At 35.0% G+C, this 20,114-nt stretch overlaps 2 protein-coding genes across 3 annotated transcripts; one reads left to right on the top strand and one right to left on the bottom strand.

Moving 5' to 3' along the window:
* Positions 1-1,005: 1,005 nt before the first annotated feature.
* On the top strand, positions 1,006-15,072 carry cdkl1 (cyclin dependent kinase like 1 (CDC2 related kinase)). Of its 2 annotated transcripts, XR_006106517.2 has the most exons (11): positions 1,006-1,120; positions 2,808-3,041; positions 5,261-5,382; positions 8,567-8,639; positions 9,926-10,016; positions 11,001-11,201; positions 12,158-12,240; positions 13,312-13,368; positions 13,593-13,754; positions 14,268-14,429; positions 14,611-15,072. XR_006106517.2 is itself a non-coding variant. In XM_042500657.2 (10 exons), exons 2-10 carry the CDS (start codon positions 2,874-2,876, stop codon positions 14,367-14,369), a joined length of 1,059 nt encoding a protein of 352 aa, XP_042356591.1. In that variant the 5' UTR covers positions 1,006-1,120; positions 2,808-2,873; the 3' UTR covers positions 14,370-15,072. The 2 variants fall into 2 exon arrangements, 1 of the variants encoding a protein (XP_042356591.1); XM_042500657.2 differs by having other exon boundaries at positions 14,268-15,072.
* dmac2l (distal membrane arm assembly component 2 like) lies at positions 14,789-20,109 on the bottom strand. Its single transcript, XM_042501211.2, has 5 exons — positions 20,000-20,109; positions 19,773-19,869; positions 18,278-18,486; positions 16,371-16,542; positions 14,789-16,248 (listed from the first exon to the last, which is right to left on the bottom strand). The coding sequence occupies exons 2-5, from the start codon at positions 19,865-19,867 to the stop codon at positions 16,134-16,136; spliced, it is 591 nt and encodes a 196-aa protein (XP_042357145.1). The 5' UTR covers positions 19,868-19,869; positions 20,000-20,109; the 3' UTR covers positions 14,789-16,133.
* Positions 20,110-20,114: the final 5 nt, after the last annotated feature.

Below are 20,114 nucleotides of genomic sequence, written 5' to 3'. Positions count from 1 at the left end.
TGTTTTGGTTATCTGTACTCTGTTTTGTATTGTGTACTATATATTGCGTTTCAATGTGTGTTTTAAGACTGTAATCTACTATGTGAATATGTGAAAACTATACTATGTGAAACAGCTTCTGGCTGTTGTGTGCCAAATTTAACAGATGTTATTGAAAATAACTTGAGGATTGTAAGTAGGTACTCTTACTCAAATACTCTACATAAGTACACTTTTGAGTTACTTTTGGGTTACTTTTATTTATTTATTTATTTATTTATTTGCAATTTTTCAGTTTTCACTGTAATTTAGAGGCAAATATGTTACTTTTTATTCAATGGCTTATATTATTGTTACGAAATATCATCAAATGATTATTTCAACATAAGATATAATGAATTTAAAAAATGCACTATGCTGTAATCACCTATTAATTCATACCATAATTAATCTTGAGTAATTTTACACATTTTACAGTAATTTTAATTAAATAAATACTTTTGTAAAAAATAAAATAAAAAAGCAAAATAAACCTCAGTGTTTACCAGCTCCAACATTTAAGTAAAACAAATAAGAGAGCGACAACTGAATGAAATTTATTAAAAAGGCATATATATATATATATATATATATATATATATATATATATGTATATACACACACAAAGGAAGGCACTGGACATATAATAAAATTGAATAGAATTAAATAAAATAACAATAATAATAATAAAGATATGTACATTATGTACAGAACAAACAAACAAACAAAAAGCCAAAAAGATTAAAAAGAGCAATAAAAAGGAAAAAAATGTGCAAAAGTTTTATATTATATTATATTATATTATATTATATTATATTAAAGACATCATGTTTATAGGACAATTTTAAAGTCTTTTAATTACCCACAAAACATGAAACAGAACTCATGGTAGCACATTTTGTATTTTATTTTGAAGGTGCAACCGGATGTTTTGGTTTATGCAATCAGCCTTTACTGATATAAACGTGACGCTTCTGGTGTCTTCAGGGACAGTCGAGCTGTGATCGTCCACCTGGTCCGTGTGGAAGCAGCTGCAGCTCCTCACTGAACTCTGAGCATCTGACCGACTGAACACCTGCGAACATTTTCTACTAAAACTAAAGTAAGTTCACTTTATTTAAAAAAAAAAAAAAGAAAAAAAGAAAAAAAAACTGGACGTGTTTCTACTGAAATATTTCTCCCAAAATTTTGAAATGTGAGCACTTTTATACTCAGCAGAGTATACACTCAGAGGCAACTCTGCTCAAACTTCAGGATTAAAAGCACACTGGAGCAGAATTTGTGCATCACATACAACCTTTTAACAAACTCTAAACATGCAGCCTGAGGTGTTTATAATCCTTTTTGCTATGATCGCAGCTGCATATTAATGTGCAGATTAGTGCAGCACTTTGATTGCATTCCCCTGGCTGTTCACTCTGTGTTATTTGTTTTCGCTCTTTATCTCCCTCAGGGAAATGACCTAATATACTTTGCATTGCAAATGTTTCGTTACGCAATCTAACTGTTGGTAGACAGGTGTAATGTTGCTTCTAAGCAATTAAATCTGTTTTTTAAAGGAAGTTTAAGAGGTTTATCTTAATTTTATCTCCTAGAAGTTAAACACAATCTGAGCTTGGATGCAGATACTTTTTTAAATTTTCCTCAAATTTAATTTCTCTAATGTGCTTTTCAGTATATTTTGGTAATTATGCATAAGTCATTTCTGTGCATGAGTTTTGTCTTTCACGACCATGATGCAGAGGTTAAAAAAATCTGCTTGTTAAAAAGAATGTATATCAAATGAGATTTTAAATAAAACAAAGGCATAGTTTTGACTTTGTATCTCTTAACCCTTTTGAAAGCTGAGCAAATTTGTTAGGTTTCTTTAAAAAAAAAAAAAAAAAAAAAAACATGGGAAGACAAGAAATAACAAGAAACAAGAAATGACCCAAAAATTAGCACACAAAAAATCACTTTTTTTTTTTTTTTTTTTTACAGTTAATTAACCTGAAATTAAGCACAAAAAAGCCCAACAAAAAACAATAAATAAAAAAACCCTGAAAAATCTAGTTTTCTGTAACATAATTTTAAAAATAAGATAATTAGGATTAGAAATATAGTTTTCTGGATATTTTCTCCTTCTTTTTCGATAATTTCATAATAATTCTCCTTTTATTTTTTATAACTATTTGTAAGGTAATTTTCTTGTCTTTTTTTTTTTTTTTACTTATTTCTTGCAATTTGGGGGACATTTCTTGACAAGTTGGTTATTTCCTTTTTTGCCAATGTTTTTCAAAGGAAATCCAATATCTTCAATCTTAAATGGGTCAAAAATCTAGTGAAAGGTGTGTGAATGCAGCTCAAGAAAACTGATGTCAAACCATGTTAAAAAGGGTTAATTTATTCGAAATTTCACAATTTTGATTCAGTAAGTCAAAACTTTGGCTCATAAAGAGCATTTTTATTTTTGTTTTGACCAACTTCTTTTTCTTCATTTTCTGTCAGTTTGTAATTATACTTCAAAATCAAGCAAACAGCTACTTTAAATATCAACTTTAATATAAATATAGTATTATATTGACGCACACTGCGTCTGTATTTCTGATATCATAACATGAAAAGCCACCAAAATATACCAACATATTTTTGGTTTTAGAAAAGCATTATTGTATCTTTTTGCAGGAAAAATACAGTTTTGATCTTATAATGAATTAATTACAGCTTTAATTGAGAGAGATATTCCTGAAAGCACCAGGTGTCTCTCTTCTCTGTGTCCCTGCTGTGAATCCTCCTGTGTCTCCTCTCAGACCGTCCCGCCTCCTCCGACCCTCCTGGAAAAGTGTTTTTCACCTCTGGATGTTTGTGGCCTGAGGATGGAGAAGTACGAGAAGATCGGGAAGATCGGAGAGGGCTCCTACGGCGTCGTCTTCAAGTGCAGGAACAAAGACACGGGGCAGATCGTCGCCATCAAGAAGTTTGTGGAGTCCGAGGACGACCCCATCATCAAGAAGATCGCACTGAGGGAGATCAGGATGCTCAAGGTGACGGCTGAAATTTTTTTTTTTTTAATTTATTCAAAGTTCCCGAGATAACACATCAAATCTTTTGCTTATGAAGTAAAAACATGGGAAAGAAAATGTCAAAATTATAAAAATAAAAATTAAAAAGAAGGAATTATGACATATTTAGTCAAATTTTGGTTTATTAATTTGGAATTATGGGATAAAAAAAAATTTTAAAATGAGACGGCAAATCAAATGTTGGCTTGTTAAATCAAAACGATGAGATAAAAAGATAAAAAGATAAAAAGATTATAAAATTAAATAAAATTTTGGTTTATTAAGTCAGACTTGTGATAATACATCAAAATAAAAATAAAAAACATCATATCAAATGTTGCATTGTTTACCAAAATTTTGAGATAAAAAGCCAAATTTATGGGAAAAGCAAGTAAATTTAGGCTTATCAAATTAACAAAAAAATCAGGTAAAACTTAAATGTATGAGCATCTAAGTCAGTTTTGATTTATTGAGTTGACAAAAAAAAACCAAAACATTAATGTCTTTTATCTCTTCGGTCAAAACTTAGATTTTTATCTCCCAATTTTGACTTTCTAAATTAAAATGTTGACTAAATAACAATTTTATTTTTGGTATGACTGATCTTTCCTTTTTCTTTTTCTTGCCTCCATGAAGTTTTCATAATACTTTAAATTCATGCAAACAACTCGTCTAAAAATCACCCATGATGAAATATGGTATTACACTGAGTAACATCATGTCTGTATTAATTAAAGAAGTTCAATTTATGTGTAAAAGAAGTTTACTTTATATTTTACCCTGAAAATTCATTGTAATAATTCACAGTCAAAAAAAAACCCACAATGTAACACGTTATTTGAAAGCTTGATTTGACCTTTTCGAAGATGCAAATCCTGTTTTTAGTGTCTTCGTCTCCGCTGAGCGTCCAGCGGGAGGGACAGCCTGCAGTTAATTCTGCAGACGGAGGGGAAGCATTTTTGTAGCTGCTGCACAGAGAAAAGAGCAGCGTTCAGCAGAGGTTTACAGCTCTGTAATCAAGTGAAGGAAAAACCCTGCAGGGTCGGGACTGACTGAAGAGCGTAAATTAGACTCTGAAATGTCTCTGATTTTTATTTAATGGCAGGAAATTAAAAATTAAAAACACTTTGGCACCAGGTTGCATCACTGTTCCAGTTGGTCAAAGTGTGTTTTTGGTTGTCTGATTGTAAAATGTTACTTAAGACTCGTGTCAGTTAATTAATCTAAAACCATTACATCAAGTAATCCTGTTATTTTTTTATTTTTATTTAATTTTTTTAAATTTATTTATTTTATTTTCTGTCTTTTATTGGTCGTAACTCAGGTGTGCTTGTACTTTCAGTGACTCATTATTTTTGTATTATTTTGTCTCATTTTCTTAGTTTTACTCATCTTTTATTGGTCTATTTATCTTATTTTATTCTGTTATTATTTTAATTCATATGTATTGTCCTCTTTTAAAGGTCAACTCTTAGTATATTATTTTATTTCATTTTTTTTTTATATCCGCTCTAACTCTCATTTTTTGATCTTTTATTTGTGTATTTTTTCATTTTAATCATTTTATGTTGTTTTACTCTCAGTTTTCATGCATTTGAGTCACTTTTATGGTCGGTTGCTGGCTTTGTATTGTACCTGCAACTTGTGCCTCCCACTTTGTGCACATTTTGCCTCCACGTGGAATAAAATGTGCTCGCTTGCATTAAGTGATTAGAGACTTTATTAGTGTGGAAATACACAACATAATTATCAACAACAGTCAGTTCTTAGTCTTCTCAAACAAAAACACCAAAAACATTGATTCCCTCTAATTTTATTTAACTTTTTTTTAAAGTAAAGGCTTAAACCTGTTTGTTTTCTGCTGCATCGTAATTATCAAAGATGCAGCGGTGCAGTTGTTGGTGGTTTAATTAGTCATGCGGTGGGTGGGTGTGTTAGTGTCCAGCTGAACATCAGGGGCTCATAAATAGGAGAGGAGGGGGACGGTCGTCAGGGGCAACAGCATGTTTATTACCAGCTGTTAACAGTTTAGTCTGTTTGATAAGAGCAAACCACAGCTGGTGCGGCTCCATCACCAGTGCACTGTACTGGTTTACTGGTGTTATTGAGCTGTATTTGTGTGGATTTTGTATCTCTCTGATAATGTGCATGATTTTAGAGGATCCCTGTGTGATCTTTTTCTATATTTTGTGTCTCTGCAGCAACTGAAACACGCCAACTTGGTGAATCTGATCGAGGTATTTCGGCGTAAACGAAAGCTTCACCTGGTGTTCGAGTACTGCGACCACACGGTCCTCAACGAGCTGGACCGACATCCCAGAGGGTGCGTGCGTCTCCTCAATAACAGCAAGCAAAACTGAATTTATAAAGCACATTTCATTCCAGGTGAAAGCACACAAACTCTATGTGGACAGTGTAAAGATCAAATAATAGACATGAGTGAACACAATTGAAACACACACATAAATAATACATGTGAAGAAGTGGGAATAAAATTTAAATAACTAAGATCAACAACCAACCAGTAAGAATTAATAAGACATTAAAAGCTTTTAAAATATGAGAATAAAGTAAAATAATAATTAAGACTGGCTAATAAAAAAAAAAACATGAGTAAATACCAATAAAATTAGAAAGAAAATAAAAGTACAGTAAAATAAAATAATAATTAAGACAAGCAAGCCAGACTACTGAAAGGTGGAGCTAAAAATGAAGGTTTTAAATGCATTTAAATAGTTTTTATGATACTGAACAGTAGCACAGTGTCAAAAATGAAAATTATAATTATTTTAGATTACTTTTTTTTTTTTTTTACCTTTTAATATATATTTGCAAACAGAGATAGACAATAAATGTGGAGAAAGAGTGAAGCTGCTACTATGCAACAACTGAAGAAGGTTTTTCAGATACAGATTGTGTAAAAACAGAGAGCAGCTCAATTAGAAAAAAGGACATTACACATATATCAGGCACAAACGTAACATTTTTAAAAAGGAAATATTAAAACATCAGAGACGGAACCAACATGAAACTGCAATAAGTGCAATAAGTAGGAAACTGAAATAATAAGTTAAAAATTATAATAATAATAAAGTAATAATTAAAAAATGATTGGAAATTTTTTTTAAAATTATATTTATATATATATATATGCTCACATTATTATCTTGTGTGCATATGATTTTAAAAAATTCACCTCTTTAAACTTTATGGATTTAGAAAAAGAAAACCCTAACATATTTTATACATTTAAAAGTGTAAAATGTATGTATGATTTTGCTTAAGTCTTCACATTTCCCAAAATACGTTGGTTTATGTTAAATTTATAGCAATAAAACAACAAATATTCCAATTAAAATGTCAAAAAAATTCCCAAATAGCAAACACAAAGTCACGATGTTAAACATGAAACTGCAGAAACACAAAATACAAAATGAAGCAAACTGTAAACAGCATATATGTACAAAAATCTCAAAGTTAAAATCATTTTTACTTGCTTCAAATATTCTTACTGAAATCATGATGAAGATTTAAACTGTATGACTCAGTCCTCTGTGCGTGTGGAGCAGTGAAAGCTTTAGAAACCTGTATTAGTGATGCAATGAAAATGATATATTTCTTTATTAAAGGACATTTTTTCTGGATTATATGAAATGAGCACACAGCTGAGTTTACTGTACCGACATAAAGTCTGAGATAATGAGCGCATAAATCTGTGAAGGTGGCTTTTGATTAAACACAGCGCTGTGTGCTTTCTATTATCTCTGCATTACATATACAGCACACCGTACACTGAGCTTTGTCCCGCTGTGACGGACACGGTGCTCGTCTCCGGGGACGCTGACCCGCTCACTGAGGAATGTTTACAGTGACGCTCTCCCAGAATGCATTGCTGTTGGGGAGACTCTTTAGGCCTGGCCACATTTTATACGGAGTGTTTTCGCTGTCTGGTCGTCTCCCTCTGCTGCTGGCCGGGACACAGCAGGTTCAAAAGAAGAGAAAACAAAGTGGGGTAGAAGGGGCGGAGATTGTTATTAATTGCCCGTCACAAGGCTCGATTTAGCCATTTCCACGGCAACACTGATAGATGACGGCCTCTGAACCAACAAAGGCTCAGTGTTAGACATCCAGACGAACAGTGGAGGCTGCTCGCTGTCCTCCACAGAGCCGTCCGAGGGACAAGAGACGTCTGAAAACAGAGCTGGAAAACTAGAAATGACCCTATAAAACCCAAAGAACCCAAACAATCTTAGTTCTGCAGCTGTTAGTTTATTTTTTAGATGAATGTTTGTACATCTATCTATCTATAGCTCTATATCTCTCTATCTATATATAAAGGTATATAGCTCTATACCTTTATATATCTATATCTATCGAAATCTCTAGCTCTATATTTCTATCTCTATAGCTCTATATCTATATTTCTATCTATCTATATCTATAGCTCTATATTTCTATAGTGCTAAATCTATCTATATCTCTATCTCTATAGCTCTATATCTATAGCTCTATACCTTTATACCTCTATATCTATAGCTCTACATCTCTATAGCTCTATATCTATAGTTCTATCTTTATAGCACTATATCTATCTATATCTATAGCTCTATACCTTTTATACCTCTAGATCTATAGCTCTATATCTTTCTATCTATCTATCTATCTATCTATCTATCTATCTATCTATATCTACAGCTCTATATTTCTATAGCGCTAAATCTATCTGTATCTATAGCTCTATATCTCTATCTCTGTAGCTCTATATCTCTCTATCTATATCTATCTATATCTATAGCTCTACATCTCTATAGCTCTATATCTATAGTTCTATCTTTATAGCACTATATCTATCTATATCTATAGCTCTATACCTTTATACCTCTATATCTATATCTCTCTATCTATCTATCTATCTATCTATCTATATCTATAGCTCTACATCTCTATAGCTCTATATCGATATCTCTCTATATCTATAGTTCTAAGTCTATAGCACTATATCTATCTATATCTATAGCTCCATATCTATCTATATCTATAGCTCCATATCTCTATCTATCTATATCCATAGTTCTATATCTCCATATCTATTTATCTATCTGTCTGTATCTCTATAGCTCGATATCTATCTATATCTATAACTCTATATCTTATAGTTCTATCTCTCTGTATCTAGATCTCTATCTCTCTATATCTCTATAAAAAAACACTTTAAAAAAATAGCAAATTTAAATCCTATTTCTTAGCTTAAGTTTCACTAATTGGACGTTTCTGGAGCTTTCGTACCAGTTTTTATGGCCTTTATCAACAAATGCTGTTTGCTCAGTTGTCGAGGAGAATAATCAGTTTTAACTTAGTATGAAAAGTTCAGCTGGTGAATCTTTTCATGCTACTTTTTCTAAAGTTGACATTAATTGTTCAATCTCAAAGGGATTGTTTTACAGGAGTAAGTTTGGTGATTAATGAACTCATCATCCTGACGTGTTGATTTCCTTCTCGTGTTACAGAGTTCCAGAGCATCTGGTAAAAAGTATAACCTGGCAGACTCTGCAGGCGGTTAACTTCTGTCACAAACAAAATGTGAGTAAATTATACTCTGTTTTTTTTTCTATTTCTCCTCCCACCTCCACAACGCTGGCTAACGTTAAAGTTGCAATAATGTTTTAATCAAATGTTCAAAGAACGTTTTAAGGCGGTTTTATCATTTCAAATAATGTTCTTGTGAGGCCTGAGATTACAGACCTTTTTTTTTTAAGATGAAAATGTAATGTAATATATATATATATATATATATATATATATATATATATATATATATGATGCACGATAAGTATCGTAATGGGACTTATGACGTCATACCGATAATTCCGATAATCAAATTTTTGGCAGATAAAAAGAGCCGATAATAATGAGCATAAATTGCTTTGATTTCGCACGTTTTGCCCAGGGTTTCGCTCCACCAGTACTACACTCACTACATTACGCTGCGTGTCAAACTGCTGCTAAATCAGTCCAAAACATGTCATCAGTCAGCAGCAGGGTTTCCCCCATAGTTTCGTCTTCTTTTTTTTTTAACTCTTTCCTCGCCATTGACGAGATTTTCCGTCAATCTGTGTTTTCGCTCTAATGTAGGGGACACTGTTACGGATGTTATGCACTAAAACAAAATATCCCAGTCCAAAAACAAACAAATAAGACGATTTAAGGTCCCAGGGTGACGGGAGGAGAGGACTACTAACCAGGGGCGTGTCCAGGGCGTGGCCTGAAATCTGATTGGCCACCCCATTATAACTTGCTATCTGTCCAGCCAGCTTAAACTGTTTAAAGCGTAAACTGAATTATTGTTTATAGGTCCAATTTAGCCTTAAATCTGGCAGTCAGTATTGTGTCAGTAGTGTCTAGCTTGACTTATTTTACATTCAAATAAATAGATCAAGTTTGTTCACACAGGCTTAGTCATTTTAATTTTTGGTACTTTAATTGCGTTGGCACTTCATACTTGCTATACTGCTATACTTGAGGAGGAACAGTTTCTTTAATAAAGTCAAACAGTGTGTGTTTCAGTTGTCAGCTTCGCTTCAGCTTGTTTTTGAATTCCTCTCGTCTCCTCCCACCGAGCCCTTCGCTTAATGGCTTTTTTTTTTTTTTTTTTTAACAAGAATTCCTTCTCCTTGGCTGAGCAGCAGTTAATGTATCACCTAGACACAACAAGACCTACAAGGGCCCCCATTTAACAGCACTGTCTCTCTGTCTTTTTACTGTTTCCCACACACACCCCTTAACTCTCTGCATCTCACAACCACACAGCATCTGAGCACGTTATTCAGCTCATCGTGATTTTAATTTCATCACTTCTGTTCCTGCAGTGCATCCACCGAGACGTCAAGCCGGAAAATATTCTCATCACCAAACATCAAGTCATCAAACTGTGTGACTTTGGGTTCGCCCGGATTCTCAGTGAGTTTTAAGGCTTCTTCAACAGCTGGTGGATATTTGACAGTGCCACCTGGTGGACGCTAATATTTGTTGGTGGCTTTTTAGTATTAGTAGTATTTGTATTTCAAAAACATGAGAAGAAGGCAATGAGCAATGAATGAAAAAATAACCCCAAAATTAGCAAGAAACAAGTAAAAAGAACAATAAAATTACCTGGAAATTGGTAAAATAAATAAATAAATGAAAAAGATATTAAAAAACAAAACAAACAAGGCAAACAAGATTTGGAGAAAAGTGCCTAAAAATAACAAATTCTGCAACAAATCTTTCAATATATAATTATGGCAATTGTTATTTTAATATTATATTTCTCCAGCTCATTTTTAATAATAATTATCAAAATCAATTTTTTGCAATGTTTGTTGCAATTGTTTGCAGGACATGTCTTGCCAAATTGCTCATTGTCTTTTTTTCCTAAAAGAAGTCCAACTTTCTGATTTTAGCAAGATAATGTATTATAAATTGTGTGTCATTGGGAGCTCTTTTAATTATTGTTTTAAGAAATAATAGAAAAGGGTACTTTACCTTATCAAGTCTTTTGATAATTCTGTTGGACTAAATTAAGGGATAAATTTAGGGTATAGTTTAATGAGCAGTTGTTTCCAAACTCCATTAGGACCCCAAAGATAAATGTCAGGAGTCAGATAATTAAAAACACAGTTTAACGAAGACGATACTTTTTTTAAAACAAGGAATTTGTCTTTTTCTGCCCTTTCGCTTCCTTTTTCAGGGTAATAGTGATAATTTTATCCCTACTAGCCAGAAAAATATTCAAATCTATCTGCAAACTTTTGGACAAATACTAAATTCCACTGAGAAATATTTCATAACATAAAACCAGTATACTGAACTTTAACAGAAAACAGAGTGGATGTGTGATTTGTAAAAAAAAAAAAAAAAAAAGAAACCTCACATCTTATATGTTTCTGTGTTTTGTATCACCAGCCGGTCCATGTGACTACTACACAGACTACGTGGCGACGCGTTGGTACCGGGCCCCTGAGCTGCTGGTGGGAGACACTCAGTACGGCCCCCCGGTGGACGTTTGGGCGATCGGTTGTGTTTTCGCAGAGCTGCTGTCGGGGATCCCTCTGTGGCCCGGGAAGTCCGACATGGACCAACTTTACCTGATCAGAAAGACTCTCGGTAATTCGAATCTCTCACAAAGTTATTTAACAAACAGGATAGCTAAACCTTAACGTTATTATATACAGTACTGTAATGTATACAGTATTAAAAATACGAATATTTCAGAATAAAACAACCTTAACAGACTAAAGTTGCAAGTAGTTAGTGTACCTTGTCTTTCTTTGGCAGACAATGTGAGATTTAGAATAATAATCTTCTGGTATACCAGCAGATTATTTAAAATAAAAATAAGGTTCTACGTGTAAAGGGAGGTGACACTACATATTGACTTCAGTCTGAGGAAGTAATTTATTTCTGACTCTTTTGGTGTTTTAATGCATTGTACGTGTCCTCTGTATTCTTTTTTGCCTCTTAATTAAGATACTACTAAGTAAATAAATTCATTGCAACTTTGCAACACATCTATGGTAGCCTAAGACTTTTTGCACAGCATTGTTGTTTAGGTATAGTGGTCATCAATGTAAGGAATTTCAATTAATGACAATGCATAAAGCATGCACTTTTGAATCACATGGAAAATGTTGCAATACTTTGGATTATCAGGATAGTCGTGATCACAGATGAGTGTTGTGTTCCCTGATTAAGCCCAGGGAACTGTCTCTTGATGAGCAACAATGAGAAAAATTATGTGTTACACCCAAAGCTCAAAGGCAAACTGAAAACCACTTTCCAAAACAAAGAGGAGTTCGTGGAGAGACACAGCAGAGAGAACACAAACACAGCCCTGCGGCACCGGCACGTATTAAAGGGCTTTTGTATTTTGGATACTTGTGCTTACATTTTTCCTTCATGTCATGAAAAAAGAAGGTTTTGGAAGCTGGAAATGTTTCCAAGGACAGAACAAAATTGTAAAATATCTGTAAACCTTCACACAAGTAAGTATAGTACATAGTTTAAACCGGTCACGTGAGTAATTTTAAAGATATTATGTTCGTCTTTCTCGTCCTCTGCAGGAGACCTGATCCCTCGACACCAGCAGGTCTTCAGCAACAACCAGTTTTTCTGCGGAGTTTCCATCCCAGAGCCTCAAGAGATGGTGAGACCCACAGATGTGCTCCACCTACCGACATCAGTGTTTACATGCACAAAATATTACCTTTTTTGCCCTTATTTCAGAATAGACAATGCTCGTTCTAAGCTGTTTAAATGGCTAATAAAAAAATAATATTCTACTTAAATTCCTGTTTACATGCAGCATACTCCGATAAAATTGCCCTAACATGTTGTTTATCATGTCAAAATAAAGAAGAGTAAAAAGTGCAAGACAATTACTTGAAAAAAACAAAAACGCAAACAAACAACATGTGAAAGTTAAATAATAACTAAAAAACCCCCACAAAAAACAACAAAAAGGCAATGAAATTAACTGAAAAAAAGTGCTTAAAAATTATAACAATTCAGTTAAAATAATTTACTATATATATTAATATTTGATGACAATTTTAAATATAGTACTCTTGTCATTTTAGCCCAGATAATAAAAAAAACAACATATTTTTTAAATTTTTTAAAAATGTCAGTTTGCAGGACATTTGTTGCCAAGTTGCTCATTGCCTTTTTTCCCCCAAAAACCAATTTTGTCAGGGTTCACAGGTTTAAAAACATGTGAAAGGTGTGTGAATGATGATGTGATGATGATCCTGGTTTCAAAAGCTTAACACCCAAATAATACCTGATTAATACCACATGTCGTAATTAAAAAATTCTACATTGAGTAAACGTCCTAATTCAGAATATACAAACACAATATGCTGTTTACATGACTCGCATCAAATTTGGCAAAAATTGAATATTAGTGTGCATGTGAGTGTAGACACTTTTACAGCTGTATGTGTCCCTGTGCTGTCGTTTTTTTCCCCTCTCCTGTCGCTGTGCCCAGGTGCGCTGCATCGCCTAATGCACCTGTGTTTTTAGAAACTGTCGTTCTTTCTGTAATTGAGATATTCAGTGAGTTTTACCAGCCTGAACGCAGCAAACAAAGGTTAAAAAGTCAATAGAGGAAAGACAAGAAAAAGTTAAATGGACATGGTAGTTTAAACAAATCGCAAAATATTAAGTAAAATCACAAAACATACAGATTTTTTAAAATATTTTTGTCTTTCTGTAGGAACCTTTGGAGCAGAAATATCCAAATCTCTCACATCAAGCTCTGAGTCTCATGAAGGTAAATATGTCGTGATTGCAGTCTTATGTTCTGTTTCATGTTTTCAGGTTTTTTTTTAATTCACTCGACACATTTACAAGCTTTGCATAATAAAATTTGGAGTTTAGTCCAGTGAAATGTGCATGTTTCACATTATGTATTTAATTATTTAATTTTTTTTGAAGATATATGTGTGTTAGAAAAGGTAATAAAAAGTACTGAAAACGATGGTTTTGATGGTTTAGGGTTGTTTGAGGATGGACCCGTCCGAGCGTCTGACCTGTGAGCAGCTCCTCCAACATCCGTACTTCGAAAGCCTGCAAGAAAAGAGTGAGAGCACGTCTCGAGAGCAGGACCGCTCCAGCAACAAGAGGACACGTTTACCTCGCAAACACCTTCCTCCCGGGGTCAGTAACCTCCTGCACGAAGAGTAATGACTTTACTTAAAAAACACAAATTTGCTGCCGTTTCGAGGGCTAATGTCAGTGTTTTTTTAAATATTGCATATCTTCAAGTCAGCTATCCAACATCTGTGACATCTGCAAGCAACGCTTTCTTTTAGAGAAATTCTGGGATAAATAGTGGATGCATGTGTATGTTTTGCAAGTAAAAAAAGACAAAAAAAAGGTAAAATCAAATATCAGTCAAATCATTGACTCGTTCAAACTGGGGACTAAAAAGAAATACTTGGCAGCCAAAAATGATTGATGACCTAACCAGGGAAGGGAGGGAACATATTTATGTATTTGTGGTTTAACACCTTGTTTCACCACTTTGTTTTAATATTATATTGTTAATGGTGATGTTGTTTTTGACAGTTACCTTATTGTTTTTTTACTCTGCTTTTATTGTCTTGTGAAGCACTTTGTAACATCCATTTTTTCATCCTTGACATTTTATTTTATGTTTCCTGCTTGCAGTATTTGCCCCAGCTGACCAGCAGCAGCATCTTCCCGGCTTTGGACAATAAGAAATACTACAACAACCTACGCAAGTTCAACTACCACCTCCCGAACATCTGAACACGAGCTGAATCAACTCCGAACGCCATCAATGAGCGGCGTTTTCTGAAAACTCAGAAGGTGAAGCAAATTCAGGATTCAACCACTTTTTAAAGGTTTTGTTTCATCACGTGGGGTGTGTCGGGCGTCTCTTGATACTGACGTCAGTCTATGCACTATTCCCCGACGTGTGGACTCAACACATGTTGGTTTTTATGTATATTGCCTGCGTTTCGAGCTGATTTTGTTGTATTTTGTATAGAAGACAAGGAGCGATGTGCTGCTCTGCTGGTGGTCGCTGAGTAGACTGAAGGTAAAACTACTGCCTTGCCTGGTTTGCCAAATGTATTTTTTTATATAATGATGGACTCTCTTAAAAGAGTGAATCTTTTTGGTAGTGAGTTTTATGTCTTGAGTAACTTATAACGTAGAACACAAGCTTTTTTTTTGAGCATTTCTGAAACTATTTATTGACGTCAGGAGTGAATATTCCTTTAACCTACATTTAGTAGCATATACAGAAACAAAACACACATTATCTGACGAACTTTGGTGCTAAGGATGTTCACAGCCATCTTTCTGTCCTCAGATATTCAACGAATGCCAAATTTATCTAAAGAGAAATTATTTAAAAGACTCCTTTTGAATTTCATTCAACTGTTTTCCTCTTTGTACCCACATACGGAGTAACCTTTAATACGTTTAATGTTGAGAATATAATAAATTGAATAGTTCAATCGAACAATATAAAGTGCTTTTGTCTTTGCCGTTTTCTTTAAAGGGACAGTTCACTCCTAAATCAAAAATTACAGATTTTCCCCTCACCTGTGGTGCTATTCATCTACCTAGATTATTTGGTGTGAGTTGCAGAGTGTTGCAGATCTCAGCACAAGGTAAATGTAATTATTCTTACAATATCAGGTTGTGTTGTTAATGAGCTAACTAGCATCCTGAATCTGTCCGGTTGGTCTTCTGGTTTTCCCTCCTGCAGCTGTGGAGAGGTATTTCCTCTCATGCAGGTGTTGAACAAAACGTGCTGGTTGGCTGTCGGTTGTAGGTGTTGCAGCGTGTTCAGGTGTAACTTTTTAAACAAGATACCGGCGACGTGAAGGACCCAACAGTTAGCCTTCATCAACACTATTTTTTTAATGTCTGTTCGGTGTGTTTGGGCCTGAATGTTCGCTCGTTCAGTGGCTCTAGGTGAGCTAGCAGTAGATGCACGCTTCCTTCTGCGCAGTGATACAAATAGCGGTGTAGTTCGGTAGAAAGAAATTAGTCCCTACATGAAACTGCTCACAACGAGGTCTGTGGATTATCTTGAGTAACCAGGTCATGATTTCCAGAAAGAGACATAACTGTTTAGTTTTTCAAATGTATTTTTTTGGCGCTTTGAGCACCACAAGCTGAGCGACCTCTAGTTCCATCACACTGAAGAGAAGGCAGACATCTCTACGGCCGATATCTCCTACACTCTGCAACTCACACACAAAAACAAATAATAATTTCGATTGACAAATAGCACTACAGGTAAAAGGAAAAATATGTTTTTGATTTTAAGGACGATCTGTCCCTTTAAAGCTTGATTATACTTCAAGCTGAAAGGTGACACATCAACCTGAATTATTCTCTGCTGCCGCTGCACACCAAGTAATGATTCACATGTAGATACACTTGACGATATAGCTGAAGGATCTACCTGCCGGCCAACAGCGCTTCAGATCTTTTACCTGAAAACCTTTCAAAAGGTGTCCAAATTTTACAATTATATCAGGACATTGTTTTCAATCACTCCAGGTCCAGCGCTATGTCCAGATGTGGGAGTGCTGTTTGTAGTCTCTTAACTGTCGTTTCTTTGTCTTTGAATCCGGGAAGATCACTGAGAAACAGATACTCCAGGTTCCTGTGAGGAAATAATACATAATATTAGGTATTTTCACTAAATCAACAATTTGGATTTTAAAATTTATTTGCACAGAAACATAAGATTTGAATTAACTCTTTTGTCAGCTAATTAACACTCACCTGAGTTTGTGTAGGGCGATGATGCCCTTATCGGTCACATTTCCACACGACACGACCTCCATCATGTACAAACTCTCCTGCAGATTCTCTATTGAGCTCAGCCGCTCCAGGCAGGCGTCCTCGATGTAGATACACTTGTTGAACTTGATTTCGTCCACATGTTTCAAACCATCTGGAAAAATAAACACAAAGCAAACACACTCTTTACTGAATATATTTGCAAAGGCAAATACGGAGGCATAATGCAGTCATTTGAGAAATTCTGCGGTTTTATGAATTAATGAGATAATAATGTTGTACTCATGTGAATGCGTTATGCCTCTGTAGGCCAAAAAACGGGCTTTACACCAAAATAAATCTGAGTGGACTCTGGCACCAAAGTGTGTGTGAGTGTAGCAGCCAACCAGGTCAGAGCCGCTGCACTGTGTGTGCCGGCAGAGTGTAAAACCTCCCGCTCACTTGCGTCACTTTTGGATAATCAGTCTGGGAGAGATGCACTTTCACCGTCGCCTTTGCTTTCTTGTTAACAAAGAGGGGAATCACTTTCAGGTCAACGGTCGAGGTCAAGCTCATGTTAACGTGGTTAATGCAAAATTTACACTTTCTGAACTTAGCTTTAATCTTTGATTGGAGCAGGCTCTTTAGCCTGTTAATCCAACACTGATAGGCCCGGGTATCGAAACTTGACACTCCTTTGGTTCTGACCGAGTATCAAAAGCCGGCATCATATGTCTGCTCAGATTGATTTTCTTGTTTCCTTATTCTCTGATCAGATAGTTCTTGATTCAAATCAAGCAGCTTAAGGTTATTTTTAAGACTGAATAGCTGCTTGCATTAAGACATTTAACATATGAGAACTATGGCCCCTTTTGTTAAAAGAAAACAGGATAATGTATAAATAAACATTTTCATATAACTTAAGGGTACAGTTCACTCCCAAAAAACCTACATATTTTTCCTTTTACCTGTAGTACTTTTTTCACTTTAGATTGTTTTAGTGTGAGTTGCTGAGTGTTGGAAATATCGGCAATAGAGATGTTGCTTAAAGCACCAAAATACACAGTTAAAAAAACTCAACAGCAATGTCTCTTTCCAGAAATCATCAAATAGCAGTAGATGCAAGCCTCCCTCTGTGCTGTGGTACTGTTGGAGGGTGTAAAATGTGAGAGAAGGCAGACATCTCTACAGCCGATATCTCCAACACTCTGCAACTCACACCAAACCAATGTAGATAAAAAGCATTACAGTTAAGTGGAAAAATATGCATTTTCTTTTCAAGTAAGACATCAAAAAACATTTTGTTATACTTGGAGATCACACTGTAGGGTCGCTACTACTTCCCTTCTTTGTGCCATCTTTGCATTTTTAAACAGAACTAAACTACAATGGCATAGTGCTGCTCCAGTGTGTGATTTTAGACAGCATGCCGGCATTGCAGAATCAAATGGGGCGTGACGGTTTGTTTTTAACACAAAAGTGTTGGTCTCTAGTGTGACATAAAACTTGCACATTGGCAGCGATTTATGAACAATAATGGCATTAATGTGGCGCTAACAACATTTACCGTCTCAGTAATATAGTGGCTGATCTCAGTTGCTAAGGAGCTCCCGCATCTCATTGTTTTCCCAGAGTGTGAATGTTAAGCTAAGCTAGTACAAATAAGTAAATGTGCTAAACGTTTTGTACTTAGTTATGGTACTTGCACCCTTTTGTAAATCTCATTAATGGTAAAAATCTAAGAAAAGCAAGGTTTTTCTCTTCAACTTTCATCAGTCCACTAATGTTGTGTGTGTTTTTCTGGTTTAGTCTTGTTAAATCCAGCCATGACCATTTGGAGGTAAGTGGAAATGAGAGTGGGACAATTCACAAGGACAAGAACACAATATTCTGCACACTGTAACACTGACCCAGATGGTCAAACCCTCTGTACATGATGCAGGATTCAGTGGCGTCTATCGCCTGGATCTTGTATCTGCCCAGAGGCCCAGTTGGCAGACTGTTGTAGTCGTGCTGCCAGCGATCGAAACCTTGAAACTTCACTTTGGCACCGCATCTCAACAGCCACTCTGCCGCAGCTCGGTCCGGACCAACAGCTTTAATCCTCTCATAGTCGACCCTGAGTAAACATCAACAAACACTCAGTGTACCAAACACATTGACGTCACATAATGTGACAGTTTGTGCTGGGAAGAGAAAAAGTTCAAATGGCGTCCTGCCCGCCAGGCCAGCTGTTTAAACCAGAGCAGATCACTCACTGTTTATTTCATTAGTTATTTATCAAGTAAAAACACCATATTTTATATTATTTTATTTTATAAAAAATGAGTGATCACCATTTTTTTTACCTGAGTACTTTAGGTTTTTATACTGTTGGTTAAACTAAGTAAACAAAGCCACAGGGAACATTTGATTGTGACACCTTGTGATGGACATTGGTCATCAATTTGGACATTTTGTAGACTCGTGTTCATTAAAAAACTGGACTTGCATTTTGGAAATAGTTGTTAGTTTCAGCCCTTGAGTTAGGATCACAAAAACCAGCAACCCACCGACGATAATGTGTTGAATCAATATGCAGCAAAACAGGGCTGGACAACATATTAATATTATCAATATGAGACTGAGTTTATTATAATGTAATAAAACTTGAATGGAATTTTCTGGTTGTAAAGGGAACAAATAGTGTGAACAACTGGGTGTAAACAGTAAGCTATATATAGACATACTTAACCCTTTTAGGGTCCGGATCAACATCACTTTTTTGTGCTGCGTTCAGAAACCTTTCACAAGTATTTAAATCTTTGAACACCAAGAAAATTCGCTTGATTTCTTCTTTGAAAATATAGGGGGAAAATACAATGAGCAACTTAACAAGAAATGACTCAAAATTTTGCAAATAAATTAGTAAAATGTTACAAGAAAATTACCCGAAGTTTAAAAAAAGGAAACAAAAAAGTAAAACAACAGAAACAGGAAATAACATGAAAAAGTGTTCAAATAAAACAAAATTATGTTTTGTTTTTTTCTGTAAATCCTATCACATAGTTAAAATAATTCTATGGATTTTTTAAAAATATTTTTTGCTAGTTATCTGATAATTTTCTAATGATTCTCTTTCTCTTAGCTAAGGCCTTTTTCTTGTCACAATTTTTTTCATAATTTACTGAATATTGCATGCCATGTTGCTGACTGCCTTCTTTCCTCCATGTTTTTGAAAAAACAAATCAAAATCAAACCATGTTTCTCATGTTTCAAAGATTTAAATGCTTGTAAATATCATCCAAACGCAGCATAAAAAACGATTTAGACTTCAAAGGGTTAACTGCCTGTCCATGCATTGCTATGTAGCCATTAGTTGGCACACGTAGCTGTATTATTAACCCATTAATGCTGTTGTATCACCTGTTGAAAACTGCATTGAGCCAGCCCCAGAAGTGTCTGCGGCTCCACTCCCTCTGACCCACAGCAGCCTGCACTGCCCTCGATAAAAGCCTCATATCTGAAAAACACGCACAAAATAAACTCTACTATTGTAGCTTTTCTATTTTATTACTGTTATATAGTTGACTGAGTCAGCTAAACAAACAAAAAAAGCCGCGACACATGAGAACAGGATAAAATAATCTCACCTGCCCTCCAACAAACACGGGACTGTTTACATCTCACGAGCGTCCATCGCTGTCGCCTTTGACCTAGTGACGTAAGGATAAACGTGCCCTCTCATTGGCTGGGAGTGGGGGGACG

Source organism: Plectropomus leopardus, chromosome 14 (assembly GCF_026936395.1).
Source record: "Plectropomus leopardus strain MGB_pleo_1.0 chromosome 14, ASM2693639v1, whole genome shotgun sequence".
NCBI lineage: Eukaryota > Metazoa > Chordata > Actinopteri > Perciformes > Serranidae > Plectropomus > Plectropomus leopardus.
Note: the sequence above shows the minus strand (reverse complement) of the source record. Positions and strands in the feature narration are given on the sequence as shown.

What these genes read in the sequence shown, in the direction of transcription:
- dmac2l (XM_042501211.2), bottom strand. Translation starts at nt 19,867, where the DNA reads ATGAGGCTTTTATCGAGGGCAGTGCAGGCTGCTGTGGGTCAGAGGGAG. An exon ending in CTCAATGCAGTTTTCAACAG is followed by an intron (nt 18,487 to 19,772) that starts GTGATACAACAG and finishes ATGTTTACTCAG; the next exon opens with GGTCGACTATGAGAGGATTA. An exon ending in CAGAGGGTTTGACCATCTGG is followed by an intron (nt 16,543 to 18,277) that starts GTCAGTGTTACA and finishes TTATTTTTCCAG; the next exon opens with ATGGTTTGAAACATGTGGAC.
- cdkl1 (XM_042500657.2), top strand. Translation starts at nt 2,874, where the DNA reads ATGGAGAAGTACGAGAAGATCGGGAAGATCGGAGAGGGCTCCTACGGC. An exon ending in TGGGTTCGCCCGGATTCTCA is followed by an intron (nt 10,017 to 11,000) that starts GTGAGTTTTAAG and finishes TTGTATCACCAG; the next exon opens with CCGGTCCATGTGACTACTAC. An exon ending in TCCCAGAGCCTCAAGAGATG is followed by an intron (nt 12,241 to 13,311) that starts GTGAGACCCACA and finishes GTCTTTCTGTAG; the next exon opens with GAACCTTTGGAGCAGAAATA.